General features: G+C 37.6%; 1 protein-coding gene across 3 annotated transcripts in view; it reads left to right on the plus strand.

The window, feature by feature from the left end:
* The first annotated feature begins 2,933 nt into the window (after positions 1 to 2,933).
* The window catches only part of LOC145444332 (E3 ubiquitin-protein ligase rnf213-alpha-like), a 48,985-nt gene continuing 32,592 nt past the window's right edge, over positions 2,934 to 19,326 (plus strand). The window contains exons 1-21 of one of the 3 annotated variants that reach the window (XM_080322297.1): positions 2,934 to 3,107; positions 3,920 to 4,143; positions 5,864 to 6,114; positions 6,173 to 6,427; positions 7,266 to 7,470; positions 7,529 to 7,602; positions 7,662 to 7,833; positions 10,242 to 10,349; positions 10,402 to 10,500; positions 10,582 to 10,710; positions 12,891 to 13,068; positions 13,657 to 13,823; positions 14,407 to 14,554; positions 14,618 to 14,784; positions 14,848 to 15,004; positions 16,591 to 16,689; positions 16,749 to 16,903; positions 18,028 to 18,190; positions 18,247 to 18,464; positions 18,537 to 18,720; positions 18,781 to 18,979. In XM_080322297.1, the coding sequence (XP_080178423.1) occupies positions 2,936 to 3,107; positions 3,920 to 4,143; positions 5,864 to 6,114; positions 6,173 to 6,427; positions 7,266 to 7,470; positions 7,529 to 7,602; positions 7,662 to 7,833; positions 10,242 to 10,349; positions 10,402 to 10,500; positions 10,582 to 10,710; positions 12,891 to 13,068; positions 13,657 to 13,823; positions 14,407 to 14,554; positions 14,618 to 14,784; positions 14,848 to 15,004; positions 16,591 to 16,689; positions 16,749 to 16,903; positions 18,028 to 18,190; positions 18,247 to 18,464; positions 18,537 to 18,720; positions 18,781 to 18,979 (3,524 nt within the window). In that variant the 5' untranslated portion in view covers positions 2,934 to 2,935. Of the gene's footprint in view, positions 3,108 to 3,919; positions 4,144 to 5,863; positions 6,115 to 6,172; positions 6,428 to 7,265; positions 7,471 to 7,528; positions 7,603 to 7,661; positions 7,834 to 7,859; positions 8,063 to 10,241; positions 10,350 to 10,401; positions 10,501 to 10,581; positions 10,711 to 12,890; positions 13,069 to 13,656; positions 13,824 to 14,406; positions 14,555 to 14,617; positions 14,785 to 14,847; positions 15,005 to 16,590; positions 16,690 to 16,748; positions 16,904 to 18,027; positions 18,191 to 18,246; positions 18,465 to 18,536; positions 18,721 to 18,780; positions 18,980 to 19,326 lie in introns of those variants that run through there. The other 2 variants (XM_080322298.1, XM_080322299.1) reach the window with 2 other exon arrangements.

Here is a 19,326-nt window from a genome sequence, read left to right on the forward strand (position 1 = left end):
ATGGGCTGTGCTACAAGTCGGCAGATACGGAATCAAAAATGAAGATAATCGGCCTGGTGTAACTGACCGTTGTAGTCGACAAACACCAAGATTACCTCAAACAAACAAACTCTATAGGTGAATCTGACCATCGGGGGCCGAGAGAGGATTAAAAATCAATAGTAATATCATGCAATTATTGACTAAATTCAGTCTTCAACTTGCGATAACCCCCCTATGGGGGACGAACTGCTGTTTTATCCTAATTCCAGCTACAGCCCATGCGAACATGATATATAGGCCTATGGCCATGGCGGCAAGTCCCAATGTTGAGTAAAGATTGGCGCCCGTTTCAAGTAGAGTCATATGAGAATAAGACGAAGCGAACATAAAATTCTGCCTTCAACTTCATACAGATATTGTACTGCAAGCTGCCGTTACGAGAAACGATATATACATCACAAGCTGTTGATTTTTACTGCTTCGTCGTGGAAATCGCAATGTTTTATTTGACGAGTACAAAATTTCGTACGTACTAGGTACTAGATAGGCCTACTGCTCGCCAAGCAGCGACGGTCACATTGCGTTTAACTGAGCATAAGCATAACCAAACATCAAGCATAAGTTACTATTTTAAACTAGGCAGAGCGGAAATAAATTATCCTGCTGCGAGGTAGTGGCGTGTGGAACGTGTTGATAACCTGATATATAGCACGACAGGTGTTCTTACAATGACACTAATGTGCGACGTATGTACATCGAATATCTATTTAGTGTGAATACTTCTTATGCAACGACGCGCAAAGCTAATAGGCTGCTTCTGACGTAATAATGAGCTGTGGCGTTTGGAAATCAGACGTTTGTGCTATCACGAACTCAGTATAATATCTCTTCCTTGTTCACAAATGTTCAGTTTATGTCATAGTCCTTGCAAAAATAAAAAGTAATCGTTCTTTCACAGAGAAATCGATTAAATATGGGAAGTAGTCGATTACGATTACGATTACTTCGGGATTTTTTCGAATGTAATCGATTGCGATTACGATTACTTGAAAATGCTGTAATCGTCGTAATCGATTACAATTACTAATCGCGATTACCCCATGTCTGATCATGACTAAAACGTAGGGCAGAGCATAGAAATATGCCCACATATATGTTTGTTACAGATACTGTTTTAGTGGTCTATAACCACACTCTATCGGCCAATCCTCATGTTTTACCAATTCCGCTGTTGATGAATAACGCCGTTGTTAGCATCGAGCCGCAGGATAAACAATAATACAAATACAACAGAAAATATCATGGAAAACTTTCATTCTATTCTGACCTATGAGCCATGCACGATACCTGACAACACTCTTCAGCAACTAAAGCAGGGGTGGCCAACCTTTTTGCTATTCTCGGGCGCATTTCAATTACTTACGTAGCCTATGGCCGCATTCCAGTATATAGTTGTAATGAACTAACTGAAGGCCAAATACCCTAGCATTTCAAAACTAAGCGATCTTCCGCAATTTCAAATCAGGTCGCATGATGTTGACCCCTGCTATGAGTATTGAACCAATATTCCTAGTCTAGCAGTCGCAGATTATAGTTCTCTGACTCCCTACTACCGTGCTGTGACGTTACGAAATTGCCGAAATATTTTACCTTCAATGGCCGATACCGGTGTTTCTTTCAAAGTATGATATCACTCGATATTATCGGCGAACCGATCGGTCGGGCTCTAGTAATGTTGCATATTTCCAAGTACATTGTGTTGGGTGCTATGTATAGCCCATTAGTTACATGCTTACACGCGCAGAAAAGTTGAGTGGAGTAAGTTGGTATGTTGGTATGTTGCCTTAACTATATTGAATGGAATGAATGTGCTCCGGGTCTGCTTGCAGATGAGCCTCCAAGCTTTTCAATGTCAAGTTTGTCATTCCTTTCGTGTCATCCTGGCAACCAAAATGAACATCCACTAACAATAGTGACACAAATTTATTTGCGCTTCTCCCGAAAAAGTCACAGCATTTCCAATGCCGGTTATTGCAGTAGTTAACTGGCATGACAATTATTTCCCACTTAGATGCATACTGCATAGTCATAGGCCAAAATACGCTCTTATCCCTAAATGTTTGAATTTCAACAATGTCATCCAGACCTGTCGCCAACTGTGACTCGAGCTCTGTTATTGAATTTATGGTTCAGAGGTTAAACACTAGCATTGAGAACTTGATCTGATCCCAGGGTTGCAATGACTTGATTTTTTAGTGATTCGACTTCACTCCTGTCATTTTCTTAATTACGGAATATGACACTACTCGGCTTGAGGTAATTTATGTATCTACTTGTACTCCACTCCATTGCACATGACTCGACCAAGTGGTATGACTTGGTCCTTTCATTGTCATTTAGAATAGTAAAGTTGCCACATTATTGGTAGTGGTATTTCGTTTATCAGTACTGGTACTTAAAAATGCGGCCGATACTGTTAAGACATTCGATATCACCCATTCAGAGCTGTGGAAAAGTTGATTGAAAATAATTGGAACTCAACACAGAGCAGTTAAAACGATGACTTGGTCTCGGACTCGAGCTTTAGCAATATGACTCGAACTTAGCTCTCTGCACCCCGACTTGGACTCGGTGATGAATTGAAAATGATTCCACTTGAGTCGAAACTGTAAATGTAAAACCGACTCCAAACCTTGTGAATTGGTTAAAACCCTGCTGATCCTGAGTGAATTGTCTTGCATCAAGTGCAAAATGGTGAAAAACGTTTCATTTGTCGCTTGATGGAGTCCATGTCAAATGCAAATTACATGGTGTTTGCTGTGTGTACCACCCTCAAATTTGATGAGGATCTATTCTGTTTAGATATGTTTTTTGTTTCTATTTGATATAATTCAGGCGCTAGTTATGTTTTTCGTTTCTATTTGACATAATTCAGGCGCTCTATCAACTATCTATGTTTTGTTATTTTAGGGACAAAAATTTCTATCGAATTTTTCTTCCGAGGAAAGAAAAAGAGTACAGATTCGAATACAAATACTGTGTGTATATCCGCGGTTGGCCGCATTGGGAATATCTTCCGAGAGGAACAGAGGAAAATGTAAATCGCGTAGCCTTCGTTACCAGAGGTATTTTTTTTTGTCCTTTAGTTACACTGTTTGCATACTCAGTTGCTCATTAACCAGCAAGGCCGCAATCACCAAGGTGTCAACCGTTACACAATTAGCGACGTGGAGGCGAAATTGACCCCCCCCCCCTTTTAATTGCATATTTATCTGCTAATTTTGCTATAGAGCTCTCCGAACGACACACCGACCCCAACCGTCTACCCAATTCAACATAAATCACCGGATACCATTACACAATGGCAAGGTGGGGTCAAAATCGGCACAATCAATAAGAGATCATAAACCGTTACCGTCAGGTCCCGTTGAACCCACATGGCATAAAGTGGCTATAGGAGCTATAAATAAACGAAATACAGAAGATTCAAACGGGACAAAAAATTAAGTCAGGCTGTTTTTCCTTCAGAATATGATGCATGTGCAATAAATTATACATGCCGACAACATATCAGCATCAATCAGCTGACGGTTGACAGTGCGTAACACTGTCTAGGATTACTCGACTGGCAAGAACAATCTGACTTTCCATTAAAGACTCTCATATTTGTTCTGTCGGGGTCAAATTTGACCCCATCTTAGTGATGGCGGATTAACTGGGATGGAACACTGAATGAGACATGTTCCATAGTACAGATTATACAGATAGTATAGTACTGATTGGAACGGTAGTCTATTACCATTGAAGTAAATCCTCGACACAGAACATAAACATAGAATCTGAATGCTGTATTCACATATGTAGCGTTACAGCATTTTGCAATATGTACAGAATAAATCATATACGATCCATTGTAGTCTTTGTATTGATTTTGCAGATCGGACCATCTTTCGTGATGTCCCAATGTTCAATTTTCATGGACGCCATCCTGAGGAGGCTATTAAATCATCTCTATATTTACATTTGCCCACACCGGCCAGGTCTGCTGGTGGATCCATCAATCTGGCAGAGAAAAAAGAGATTCAGTCATGCATTGACCAATTTAAAAAAGGATGGGATACAACCGCGGACAGAAGATACCATATTGATATATCCGATAGGGTTTGTTTGCTTGATTTGCATGACGTTTTACATTCTATGATGATTTTATATCGGACCAACATTGTTGTTGTTTCCCGATTCCTAAACTGTCATCATGTATCACTTTGCTCACGAATGTTATGAATAATCCCACATCCAATTATTACATATAACTACCAGAAAAAGAAATTACCAACCTATTGATTTCTATGCTGCGACACTCGTAGTGGTGACAAGACACCAACCTTATGTTATAAGAGGTAGAGCTTGAAAACGACGTTTTGACTGATCTGATACCTTGTTTGCTGGGCTCGCATTCCTCAAAGGCCATTTTTTTCGTATTTTAAAAAATTAATAGAATTTTCAGAAATAGCCACCGCTAGCATCTAGTAAATTGACATTCTCGTAACAACCATTGCTATTTTATTTTCGTCTCTACGACCCCATAGGATAGGCAAACGACCCTATGGGGGTAGCGACCGCTGGGTTGGGACCTCTCAATCTCAAGCAGACACTCAGACATTGGATATGTACATATAAACATGGTATTGTCTCACTTTGTAAACAGAAAAAGTCCAACAAAATAGTGATATTGCGAATTAAATTTCAAAAATATCCATCCATATGCATGGCTAGCATAAACCAATATCCCTAATAATGCCAAGATATCATAATGGCCTTCACATGTGTAAGTGACATTCTGCCAATCAGTCTTGCTAAAAGACAAGGTAATGTCCTTACTTTTGTTGGAAATATATCCTGAATTAATGTAGTTTTGAAATCAGTCTGCTGTTTCTATGTAATCCTCGAACTATTCCAGTTTTATGCAAGGACATTATTATCCTGGAAAGGTTCTAACGAATATATCCATACATTGCTGCTTGCAACAATACATGGCCAGGCCATGTATACATGTTCTGTACATGTACAATATGATACAATCCGTAGTTCAATCCTCAAAATTATTTCCATTGAGTCCTAATCACCCGTCCCCATGCGCATCATGCTGTGAAGCTGTGATAAATTCAATTATCCATTGCTCAACTGTGATGTATCAACATAGCTAGCAGTTTCACTTCTGAAATTATTCTTTATTGCAATGGAACATACACAGGAACTGCAATTGAATGTTCATACTTTCTAGGCCAAAATTGGTGTCTGATTGAAAGGCTACTTACCAGGTTGTTTCGACTACTGTACTACATTTCATTTTATTACATTCGTGTGATGTGACTTCTCTTAGTCAGCTCAATTGAGCTTGTCTCTGAAGTGGCAAGTTTGAGCTTGGCAATGACCAGACATCGAGAAAGCCAAAAATTGGTGTGTGTCCGAATTCTTCAAGACCAGACTGATTATTGTCAAGAGATGCAATTTTGTATTGATGATTCACATAGAAAATAGTCACAAATATTTTATTAGGAAAGAATTGCAGCAATTAAATCTTCAAACTTGTTTTTGAGCCAATTTTCTTGATTTTACCTTCTGGCCAAATTGAAATAGTTTCAGAATTTTGCTTAATAGAAAAGTTGTTAACATCCATATTCAATTGTTCACGTATATGTCTTCTGTTCTCTGATGTTGGACTTCCTATCTAAATGGAAGAAAAAAGTGTGCCAATAATTTTCACGGTTAGATGTAAATGTCAAGTTCTCAAACTATCTTGCTGATATTGATTTGTTTTTAATGGACATTTAACGATGTTTTGTCCTTTTGTATTTTTAATCCCTAATCCGTGTTCTAGGATCTGGAAGATACGGCTATGATGTGGGTATCAAAATCCTTGCGAGCTCTCAAGACTCAGGATGAACAAGTTGTCAGAGTTATTCGAGTTTTGCACTTGGCAAGCTCTCTGCATAAGCTAAAACACAAGATTGATCATCATCTCCTTGTGGTCTGCATATGTGTGGGTCTTGATATTAGTGAAATCAGTGGTACCCATCGAATGATTCTACTTGAAGAGATTGAAAGACAATACTTGAATGATCCTAACGGGTAACCATTTAAATTTGTTTCAGAGGAATATAAATTGCGTTGAACTTTAATCAATCAGGTCACCGCTGGCTGATGTTTTCCTCTACCTTTATCGCCATGTCATTGATATGGTGCGTGGGTCAACACCTAATTTTGACTGGGTACTCACATTACCATTGTACTGGATTATTACCCGTTACGGTGAAGATCACAGAAAATTGTATGCATCAAGAAGAACGGGAAGCCGGCTGTTCCAAAGATCCATGTTGCCAAATGTCGATAATATGTCATGGTCAGAAATAAAGAAAGAGAGCAATCAACAGAAGATCCAAAAGTATTACATTGTAGTTTGGTTTCAACTGAAATTTTTAGTTTTACCAATGAATAAGCATTTGTTTGTCACCATAAAGTTTGCTTGATTGGTAGATATTTTCTTCTCCGTGCAAAATTTTAATGTCAATATCCTTGTTTTGAAGAATATAATATACCTTGATGAGTAAATGACACACGGCAACTGTTGCGAAAGTAATTACAGTATATTAATAGAATAACGTATTCTTTGAAATAAGCCTGAATATTTTCGGCTGACACTCTCACATTAGCAATAGTACATTAATAGCTGTGAATCATGGTGTAGTATACAGATAGAATATATCACCGGGAATGCAATGAATTGATAAGCTTTGCTTACCTATGCAAAACTTTTCTAATATGTGATTTGTGATCCGAGTATTATATATACCGGTGGCTTAGAAAGTTCAAGTTGGTGACCCCCCATTTTAACTTTGGATGACAGGATTCTCTTCCACTTGAACTACTTTCTTGAAGCATTTTCTATAGAATTCCATCACGGCCCTAGTATCCAAACTATAAAATATAGCTTTAAATTTTATAATCCAGTAATGGCCTATGTCAGAGAGATGAATGTTGACTGGTAACAACCAAAAGTATGGGACACCGAAATTGCATATATTGTGTCAAATATTTAGGTAGGTTGCAAACCTTTTGTGTTTTGTTCATACTTATAGCAAATCAAACTTTGGCAAATGCTATGTTAGTTGTACTTGAAACATAGTTAAAGCAGTTTCAGTGACTGCTTTACATGTAAGTAGTGAGAAAAATGCCTCAAAAACTCTTGGCCCAACATGTCATAATTTCTCCTTTTCTACTAGATCTTTGCTGCGGATGGGACAGATAATCCTTGCACATCTTGAAGAATTTCCTTGGATGGTTGACACTTTTCTGTACTTGATCAATCGATCATCGTTGATGATTATTCTAAATGACTGGAAAAATCATCAAATATCGTCTTATTTCCCACTGGACTCTGTTCTTGAAATTTTAGTTTCGAAAGAAAATCACTGCAGCACACAACAGGTATTTATACTGCAATTAATATTTTTATCGAGAAGGTTCCAATATTTTGTTATTGTAGATTCTTTTAGAGACTGTACCAACACAATATTACTTTGAAGATTGCTTTCTTGGAATATTCCAGGGAAATATCAAGTAAGAGCTGAATTCTTTCCTTAGACGCATGAAATCGTCAAGTTGACATTGCAATACAGGTGCACCATGGGTGGAGAAGAAGGATTGATAAAGACGGCAAAAAATATACTTGTGATTCTATCTTCCATGATTGACAAGACAGCAACAACTCTGTTGAAGGATTCGTCTGTAGCTATCATGTTTGTCATGAAAATAGCAAGTATGGCCACCCGACAGATATTTTCCAAACCAGTGAGTGTGACTTCCAAAGTTTTCTATAGTCATATTTAGTGATCTTACGGTGTTCAGTTTACTTATTTGCGATTTACCAGTTTTACCATTCATCCAAGAGAGAGATCGACAAGAATAGTATGAAAGTGTCTAATTTTTTCAAGGAATTGCCACACAGTCTCACAGGATGCAGAGGCATCAAACTAATTTTGGCCAAGGACAGTGTGAGCACAATGGCAGCTTTCCATGGGTCAGATACGACTTTCATGTTTACAGAAATAAATGAATCATAAATTTACATTACATGCATGTTAACCCTTTGTAACCGGCCGGCCTACTGACCAAAATTTTACGGCATCCACAAAAAAACCGATAAAATGTAATCCATATGGCTTAAATCGACGCCCAACATATTGCCGTAAACCTGAAGTAGCCGCCTAACGGTCTTAGATACTCTCACGGCTCAGACGCCAGAGGGAATAACGTTATGCGAGAAAATGTTCTCGATTTCTTGAAAATAAAATACAATTTTGTTCTTCTATATCTCCTGACGTCATACCTAGGCCCTCTCTTGGTATATGACCACCTGATTGCCTTCCGCATGGATCTCTACGTTCCAACGAGACATTACACGCTACTATAGCGCTTCATAGCCCAGCGCTACGATCTTGGAAAGGTAGGGATGATAAGCACAATCACGTGGCCGCCGCCGATGAGTAATCGATTACGTAATCTCGCATTCTCGTTGAAGGCAACGCGCGTCCAGCTCTACATAACATAGTAACTACCTTGGCAATTTTCCCCTAGATCGTATATATATCTCCATGCTATTGAAGTGCTATCAACCCCAGTTGCTTGTTATATGTAACTTGCAACTGCATAAGGGATCCGTAAGTATACACATATTGCCTTATTCGGCACTACCCAGCGCCCATATACGCTCGAGAAGTCATTCCACGTGATATATTACTGCTTTATTTCACATCAATCTGAACTGTATTCTACATGGCTAATGTTTCATGTATGATCAACAGTATTCATAGAAGCCAACAGTAACTTCGTGTGTCATCTAAAACAGATATATAACTGCCTCGATATGATGTTGTTATTACAGGCTCGGGTACCAAAATAGCCTAGCTCGCACGCTTATTTGTGCAGTGTTAGGGCTGGTATCGGCTTTCTTATACAAAACTAAGCTTCATGATAGGGATATTGATGAATATGCCAGGATAATGGCTAACCATATGTACAATTTGCTATTGCATGAAGCAATTGTACATCTGTTTGAAAACGCAACGAGTCGGGTGATCATACGCAGCCATCATTTTCACGTAATAAGGTATGCTTCTTTCACGTCAATTTGAAACATCTTATACGTGCTAATCTTCGATAGAAGGACTTTCATAGAATATTATGACCAACAACAAGTCATAGAAGATAATTGTAATTGGTTATATGACGTCTAGAACGGAAGATACAATGGTTTATATTTCAGGCGGCAATTCACGCGAGCATCATTACAAATTCAATTTTGCGGGAAACGTTTTTGCGTGTTCAATCTGCATTTCAAGCAGGATATACATTGCAACAATAGGTTATATACATGGTCTGATGTATGCGTATTTATAAGAGCTATCCATACAAACCGATTGCAATAGTTTATGACCAATACAGGTCTAGCTATCTTCGATTAAATACCGACTCTTCTGTGTCAAACAGTCGCTGTCTAGTATACTAGACCGCCGGTCGCAAAGGGTTAATAGATATACCTATTCAATATTCAAAGATGTCAGTAGCATGGGAAGTTGTCCAGTTTCAACGCAAATCCTTGGAATTTTAGTTTTCCACAAAGCCAATAATCGGGTATGTCAGCATATTAAGAAAAGAGAACATACCTGTATTTTATTTACAAATCTGGTGAATAGTTGTTGCTGAATCAAAATCAAATCCTTCTAGTCTTTGCTGCTGCACAATGTTTGGTTGCCCTACTGTTTTGTAACTCAACGATATGATGACATGGAAATGCCCAAGTATCTACGATTTGATATGATCAATTTGTATTAGCTTCCTGTATGGATACTTCTTCTAATGAGCAATTGTTGAAATACTTCAAGGAATACAGAGAAAATTACTTGTGATGAAAATATTTTATAAATAGTGATTTATTGGCGTTTTTCCCCACTGTGACTTCTCTTGCTGCTAATGTTATGACTAAGTAACGAGAGAGGGGGGTGGAGAGAGAGAGAGAGAGGGATAGAGGGAGAGAGCTTTATTACTTAGGCAACAACAACATTAACAACGTACAAATTAAATATGGGAATAAGAGTAGTACATATGCAATTATTTGATTTTAAAAAATGAGTTGATCATCAGTGTAAGATTGGTACGATAGGATCTTTTTGTAAATCACAGTGATTATATCTTTACAGGGTGTTCAAGAAAATGAGCATTTTGTTGAGACAAACTTGCATCAAATGTCGTATCAAATCTGTACCTGGATGTCTTCCTGGTGTACTTTATCGCTTGCAGAACTGCAGGTATGATGAAATTGATTTAGATCTACTGTGTCTCTTTAGCTTTGTCTTCCAGTTTGTCAATGAAGTGCTCAAATTGCGATGGTCACACACAAAAATAGACTTATTCTTCCAAAGCAAGATCATGATCGAGACACAGAGAATCACAATGCGTGTAAGTTTAAGTGATCATGAGAATAAGGTCGAAGTTCATATGTTCTTCCAGTTTTTGAAATTTTTTTACCCTCAAATAAAGGTATGGGGTACATCGAAAAAAGATTACTTTCGGGTATATTTGGAAAAATGGAAAAATATAACCTTCGAAGATTGCCTTCAAGCATGGCTGGAAGAATATGCCTTGCAATGCACAAACAGCATCCTTGAGGTACGGCTATGTTCCTTCTGTTGAAATAATCAGCAACCACTAGAAGAAAGAAAAAACTGCCAATTATAGCTTAACAGACACCAATGAATGGCTTATGTGCTAATAACTAGGTTGTCAAGAGTACGAACAAATATTGAACTTTTATTCAAACAATACTGAATGGAGATATTTTCGAGTGACAGAACCATGTTGGTGATGAAATTGTTTCAGTACTGTCCTGTACATGTTTAGATACCGGTTTACAAACACTCTTCGAAAATAGTAAGTGGTTGTCACCACCCGAATTGAACACATGGGAAGCGTATCTGTTTCTACAGTGACTATGAATCAGTATCAACACTTAATTCTGTTTTAAAATGACTGCTTGCTTTTCTTATTACTGTCCGCAGTTTGAAATACGGTACTACAAAAATTGTAATACAATGAAACGACAGGGGGAAGTCGAAACGACAGTTCTAACCTTAACTTATGGATAGTGATAAAAATGTAAGTACATTAAAAGAGGCATGCAAAAGGAGTGGTAAGCAAGTGGGATGTGTTTGACTTCTATCGGGGATATCAATAACTCTAGATAACTAGACATCTAGAACTTTAGATATCCCTGACTTCTGTAATGATTATACTACATCAGAGATGGACAGCCTTTTTGCTATTCACAGCCGCATTTCGATTACTTATGTAGCCTACGGCCGCATTACATGGTCGTAATGAACTAACACCAAATACCCATGTTAAACTGTCCATGTCCATTTCCGGTGGACTCTGGACTAATCTACATTCCCATATCAGCTTACTACAGGCACTGAAATCGGGAGTGGTCATGGTATAAATGGTTACAGGGATTCGTTATGGCCACTAAGCGCGAAATGTTTTTCGGTTTCACCAATCAATTTCGTCAATAATATTAGTAGTTTCACATATTACTATCAAATATTTATCCTTTCTCAGCCCATGTGATCAGATTCAATGGTAGAGTCGATGGAGGGGGTGCTTTCGAAAATTTAGGGCAAGTTATAAATGATGATGCATCTTCGGGTGAACAAATTGGTATCGGTCACGTTGTTGTATGCTGTTATTTATTGGCCTTCCGTCGGGATTGTCGGTATAATGGAGAGACATTGGAATCGCTCAAGCGTACCAGAAAAAAAAAATTATTTTGTGAGGAGCACACGATTCCAAGTTGGTATATGTATATGGGGTGCATGATTTTCCTCTGCTGTTCGCGTCTACAGTGGGGCTCAGATTGCAAAGGGCGCTACTATATTAAAATTGAAAAATGATGTCACATTGAATAGCACGAAGAAAATTTCAAGATTCAAAATTCAGGAGTCAATTTGCATGTCGACGGCCGTCAACACATACTACTTGAATTACGTGTCGACCGCCGCACGAATTCCGCACAACAGGTTGCCCAACCCTGTGCTACATTCTATGATGCTTTACTATTTGACTCCGCCATGTTGACACCAGAAGACGCCAAGAAATATCTAGTTCGGGCAACTTGTAATACCACATAGTGTGCTATTTGAAGGACTGGGGGTAAAATACCAGCAGGATCAAACCATTGCCCAAAATGCCCAGTGCATGAGGGTCGATAGATGAAACTTCCAATCTTGATAATATCTGGTGCCAAAATGGCTTGTCCCCCGTGGTATGGTATGCGAGGTACTGCTTCTAGTAGTTATGCTGTATATGTTTTCACCAATAGATTTTCCCTATATATTGCTACCAAGGCAGTAAGAAATTTTTGTATCAATATTATACTCTGGTTATTTCCGTCGAAAAAAAAGATGTTTGAAATGATTACCCATAAGGCTACATTTGAGCTAACACGAACAGAACCCTATGTAAGACAGGATTTATTGACAGGGATTATTTCCATATAGCTGCTAGCGATGTATCCTATCATCATCTGTACTGGTGTCATATGTGCTTCTCTGTATGATGGAACCCTGGACCTTAAGGATCGCAACTAACACTCACGTCATAATTCCTGTGATATCCATAAAAAAAAGTATCAAGGGTCTCGCCGTTCTTCGGCTCTCTAAATTACAGCTGAACTAGGTAATGAGTTGAACACGATATCAAAATGCTTTAGGGCTACTAAAATTCAGGTGTTTAGTGACAAGAAATTCAGTTTTCGTGTTTGATCCACATCTGATTGGTGCTCTTTATTGTAGGACGGTCATTCGCTTCCATGGTGGCGTACATCTGGTAAAGAATTTCTCGTCAGAATGGTTGTGCAGGAATATGACAAAATTGTTCACTTGCCGGAAGTTAGAAAATGTCGTGGGATTATGCATTTCATCTACTTCATTGCTAAGTGGCCATTTGCCTCACGGATATTCCAGGCATTTTGTAAGTACATAGCTTCAAAAATGAGGAACTGATCAGACAGGGTTTCGGGTTTGATTCACATCCGGCTATGGAATATGTATATGGTAGACGTAAGATCATTGCGTAGGTATGCAAGCTATTGGTATAAGTTATACCATCTTGTAGTATTGTACAATAAATGGGGATTTCTAATGATAAATATACTGATGATAAAAATACTGAATTCAATCTATTCAGAATCGTATTATCATAGTTTCAAAATAAAATAAATCTCTGTTTATTAGCGTGTCATAAATAACAAACGGTCACTGAAGCATGCAAATGGGGATAACTATGGACGTGAATTTGACACCATTGATAATAATAATTCCTAATGTTGGGTACAAACCCCCAATGCAAAGGGTGTTCAATAATTTTATATAGATGGTAGTGGCATGAAATAATGGTTATGCGCAGTTTAAACTGGGCTTTGCGAGATGACGAAATAATTTTATGTTTTGACGCATGCTATCTGCAATTTCATTTAGAATTATATGAACAGAACTGATATGGGTGTATTTCAGCAGGTAAACTGCAGTACTTGAACATAATATATTTTTCAAATATCAGGTGAAAACAAAACGCTCATCGGATCTAATGACCCTAATGTGAAAGATCTAAAAATGATGCAGTCGGATTTCCGTACTGCTATTACTTGCTTTTTGCAAGGATCACTCAAGTTATCTGAATCGAGATACATGTTGCAGCATTGCAAGTCAATTTCAAGTTTTCACAAGGTATGTCCAATTTATATCCTGGGTAAATTTCTATAAATCTATAAATACTAAAACACATCAAGTTGAATCAATCAAGCAGCTTCTGCTAATTTAGAAAAATATTTTCCACAAATTAATTTAGGTTGATTATATAAGATAATTCGTACGTTATGTTGATGTTGCATGTATTATATCTTGTCGCTTTTTTATTGAGAATGTTAATTGTTCCAGACAATAACAGTATTTGCCGAACATTGTTGGATTTTTACTCACTGTTCATTCATTGGGAAATGTTTGTGTCAATTTCACCAATGTTGCCAATATTTGGCCCTTGGTCCTATAAGTAGTCAGTCTGGTCAGCAAGGATTGAAAACAAAATTTTTAGAAGGCCAATTAGTATCAATCACATTATTCAATCACAGCATTATGATCATGGTTGCACTTGAAAACTAGGAACAGGATCTGGTGCAAAGACCAGGATCTGACAAACCACTCTAATACCTCCAAACAGACTTGTCACATCTGTGAATAATGCAGCAATTTATTAACACAATATATGTATCCTTCTATTACTGTTGTTATGTTGTTTCGTGCTTCCATTTAGATATCTCCTCATACTAACCTGGAAGGTTGTAACGTAGACTGGAAACTAACCGATAAAATGTTGGAAGTTGGTAAAATTATCAATTCAATTGAATCAGTCGCATCAAGTCTGCGGTATTTCTTGTTCCTATGTGAATCAATGAATGATGGTAAGATTGCTAGTTTTATCTGAATATATGTTTCCAAGTTAAATTTTATAAATTTATCTCCAGATGCACTCGAAATTCGAATGCACGAGCTGACAACCCAGCCAATTTTGAATGATGGCAAGTTGAACGAAATCGTTCATTACCAAGATGGTAGATTTGGAAAATATATATCATCCGATCGGCTGACTGAGGACATTATATCTGAATTGAAGCTGCTCGAATCTCTTCGAGTATGTATTCAACTTACAATTGTTCTGTTACTGAAATTTGACATTTCTGTGTACTGCTTGTAGCGGAGTAGAACTTTCCACAAAGAATGGGATGGTGCGGTTGAAAAATTCTGCAAAACGAGTCATCAAAAAAGAGTCACCTGGATTAATGTAATAAACACACTATGGAAAGAAAATGTGCGCATTAGACTAATTGAAATTGTTGCTGAGATATTATCGGGTGAGACCATTTTAACCTGAATGAATTGACCATGTAGAATTTAATTATATTATTATTGAAAATGAAGTAGGCTACTGTTCCGGGTAGATATATTTTACTCTCTAGTTTTCAGAAGGCTGAGATTCAGGGCTTGCTGTATATACAAACGGATCCAGTTTGCCTATGTCGTCGCAGTGGTATCAAAGTAACGTATGTCCATTGTACATATTTTGAGAAAATTAACTTTACGTGAAGTTTTCATCTTCTTTCAGCCATATATTGGCCCCTATTAACTTTGAAACACTGATACAGATATAACAATGGCCAAGATATGACCGCAAAAATTTCAAAAATTTTCGAAAAAATGATTTTTTTCAAGTTTTAAAAATAGACCTTCAAATTTTGAGAACTGGACATGAGCTACTTTGATACCACTGCAACGATATATCCCTACTAGAAAAAGCGCCTTTCTTACTTTTCACTAAAAAATTTTTATATGTTGATGTTTTTTTCCTATCCACATGCGGTTGATGCTGCTGTTATGTGGCATGTGCATATGACGACAGAAACTTGTTGCTAATAATTAGATAATGTTCGGAAATGCTTGTGCTGTGACTCGGCACTTCTGGTTTGCAGCAGTGCTTTGTAGCGGACAGAAATGTTTTATTGCTCCGGCTCCAGCTCTTTTATCATAAATTAGCTCCAGCTTCGAAGCTCATTGATGCCACTGCCCTGGCTCCAGCTCCACTCTGTTGAATATCTGAGTGAAAACTATCATTTGTCAGTGTCATGGGTTGTTAGTAAAAGGTAGCCCAACGCAGCAACTAATTGTTATTATGTGAAGGGTCGCTGTCAAGTTCTGTGAAGTCTGCCAATAGTAGTAGAATAGCATCTTATGAAATACATTGGGGCCGGCTCCGACTCCTGTGAATATGTACGCCACCGGCTCTGGCTTTAAAGCCCTGGTTTGATGACAGAACTATAACTACCTATTATAGGGTTACCATATTTTGGGAATCTGAAAAGAGGACACCTTTTCAAAATTTTCTGATTTAGAATACCGGAGTAAAATCCGTAAAAATTAGTAAATTTATTCCGTGTTTGTAGTTGGTTGACTACTGATTTCCTATATCTGAGTCGAATTTTCACATACATTTAACCAAAATTTGAAAAAAAATTCTCAAAAAATAGGATATTTGGAAGTCTTCCGAGGACACTTTAAAAAAGTCAAAAAAGAGAACAAATCCTATTAAAAGAGGATGTATGGTAACCCTAACCTTTTACCCCTTCCAACTTTCAATTCCTCCTCATCATGTTGTCTATATTCTTCAAGTCCAGGTTACATCCTTTAGTCAGGGTATGACTAATAGCGAGGTGACCTACTTTCTCATGGAAACAAACAATTTTTATCATATAAGTACTGTTCTGGTCAAAATAAACCATGTGTGGCCTAATGTGACCGATGGTCGATTAGATATCGAGGTTTCAACCCACAATGAAAAAACGTGGTCATGATCAAGTAGCCTAATTAGAGTAAACTTATACAATAGAATGCATTATTTGCACCAGCAAAAGTCCGTAAATCGCAACTATCATCTATTTATCAGGCACGCTGCCGGTTTCTGTTCTTCCTGACCTATTTGAGTCAGGAGATGCACGAAAAAAAATATCTTATGAAATCCAACTGCTTGTGAAGGTTTTACAAGGTAACGGTAAACTGCAAGTATTTCTGGTGTTTATATCGTATAATGTATATATATCGCAGACCAAGAAATGCCTGAGGATGTTATTGCAAAACGAGCAAATCAGATTCACCATTATTTTCGTATAAAAGCTGGGGCAAAAGTTGCCCAGAACATTCGAAAGCTAAAAAGACGAATCAAACTCACCTGTGAATTTGTCAATGTGGATTTTGCGAAGGTTTGTTAAAACTTTGAGCACATGCACACCATTTTAAGTCGTCACTTTCTGCATGCTGCATTTGGATTCCAGTTCTAATGAAACTGCTGAGCAAAGTAAAAGTTGAATCTGCAAATTTAGCTCTGGAATTTGCCTTACGGTACTCGGTAACTAAAAACTCAAACGTAATTTATGGAAAAATCACCGAATTTTCATTTTGATGAAATATGCACAATTATGAAAGTAATGACTACATAAATCTATTACAGTACCGTTATATGTTACAAGAGATTTCATATGACACCCTTCACAAAAATTTTGAAGTAGACAAAAATGAGAGGGAGTGCAAGGCACTGAAATGACATTTAACTTGAGCTATGTACTGGAGCTTATATCAAAATCATAATGTTTCACCAAGATGATGAAACAGATGGATTTATACAACAAAACAAAAATAGAAGTTTTTCACTGTCCAAATTGCTCATTCAAACACTTTCAAATCTGCTTAAAAAGCTTGTTTTTATCGTGCGATAAATTGATGTTGGCATGTGATGGGTTTCACAATATTTCGAGACAATCTTCATCCAAATCTGAGACTTGATGGAGACCAAATTTATTTTTTGGTTGATTAGACATGAAATTACCCTATAATATAGATTTCAAGTAGTATCAGTAACACGTACCCGAAGTTTCTGTGGTACTACTAAGATTTTTCATCTTGTTTTGGCACAGGCAAACATAATATGGCAATTATTCTTCAAGGATATAAATTTTAAGTGAATTACTGAATTGCAAATGAGGTATGAAATAGTTGAGATGGAAGTTGCATTCCTGAAGGACGAGGTTTTAAGTTTGAAATGCGATGAGGTTCAACCCTAGTAACCCTCCCCTGGCTGTGTCACTGCCTACTAATACTTTTCTTGCTTAGCTGATCTCAAAAAGTCGATATTTCAAAACTACGTAGTAAACAATTTATTGATTGCAGCTCTTTTCAATTTCATGAGCAGTTACCTTCATTAAGAGTGCAAACTAAACTCTTCAGCTGAAGGCTTGCATGAATCCACATAAAATGAACATTGTGTTACCTTACCAAATAATGCCTTCCTTTATGTCGTTACTTGCTATCTTACAACTCATTCATGCAGAAGTTAAATCAAGGCAAAGACGTAGGATTAGGAAGTATTGACCCTCAAGACGATGATGATGAGAGTAGTGATGAAATATGGACCAGCCCCGAGCTCTCCGAAATACTAGAAAAATTTGTACTTGAGAAAGATTTAATAAGCTGGATTTTGGAAAATATGAAAGGTAACATGTTTGTAAGTTCCCGGCAGTTAGAGCATACATCCACACAAATTTTACAGATCTGGGTGAAGTAAAGGTGTTTTGTGATCTTGGAATGATATCGGCTGGAGATTTTCCAGAGGAAGTCAATCGCATCTCATGCTTCCTGAGCGCTGTAACTGGTTTTGCACCGCTGATCTTCCATCTGAAAAAGGAAGCAAGCTTCAGAGACGTTGTTGAGGCTCTGAATGCTGTTAAAAAGAATGTTGAAGCGGATTGGAAGCTTCTGCAGAAATGGGTACATACTTTCTTCCAACGTTATGTAAAATCTCTACTTAAGACTAGAATATTATATTCCGCGCGACTTTAGACTGATACAGGCAAGCAAGTTCAAAAACTGAAGGACATAAGTCAGCTGCATGGATCGGAAGGGACTCGGTCACTGAAGTTGGCTCAATGTATCAATACTTTAGGGGTATACACAATATCTAAACCGAAAGTTGGATTGCCAAGTATGGAAACATGTATGAAATTGTCACTGAAAATTGAAAAAGGTCAAGTGATTGCCATTTTCAACATGAAAATTGTTGTACCAGTGATATTTTTTATTGCAGATGAGAAAAAATACAATTATGCTGATTTGAAAGACCTTCAATCAAAACTCATGTTGATTGCGGGAGATGCGGAACAAGGACAACATGATGTCACCAGATTCAATGAAGTTATGAATTCTGTGGCCAGTTTGACTGAAGTCTTCATAAATTTGTTGAATTCCGGCTGCATGCTCTTCAACAAATGGTCTGCCACAATCATGTAAGTTTCTCAATTGTCATTGCTTTTGAATGGCTTGAACCATATGCAAGGTGTTCTGTCGTAACTGATTTTAGCCTATACTTGTTTTTCTTATCACTACCCTCGACCATGTTCAACAGTCATGCAAATACCTTAATTGACTAGAGATTCTCAGTAACAATGCACTTCTCCAACTTGATGGTTCAATAGATTGCAAAATGCTCATTAGGGCTGTTCAAAAATAACTTATTTTTCCCGTGTTTACGCCATTCACAGATTAAAATGTCAGGTTGCCCTACTAAAAAAACGCTGCACACCAAATTTGGTTCAGAACCAATTCAAATCTTTAATCTATCAGGATAAATTGA

The sequence above is a fragment of the Botryllus schlosseri genome, chromosome 8 (assembly GCF_051294905.1).
Source record: "Botryllus schlosseri isolate E-star chromosome 8, Bs_hap1, whole genome shotgun sequence".
In the NCBI taxonomy this organism is placed as follows: Eukaryota; Metazoa; Chordata; class Ascidiacea; order Stolidobranchia; family Styelidae; genus Botryllus; species Botryllus schlosseri.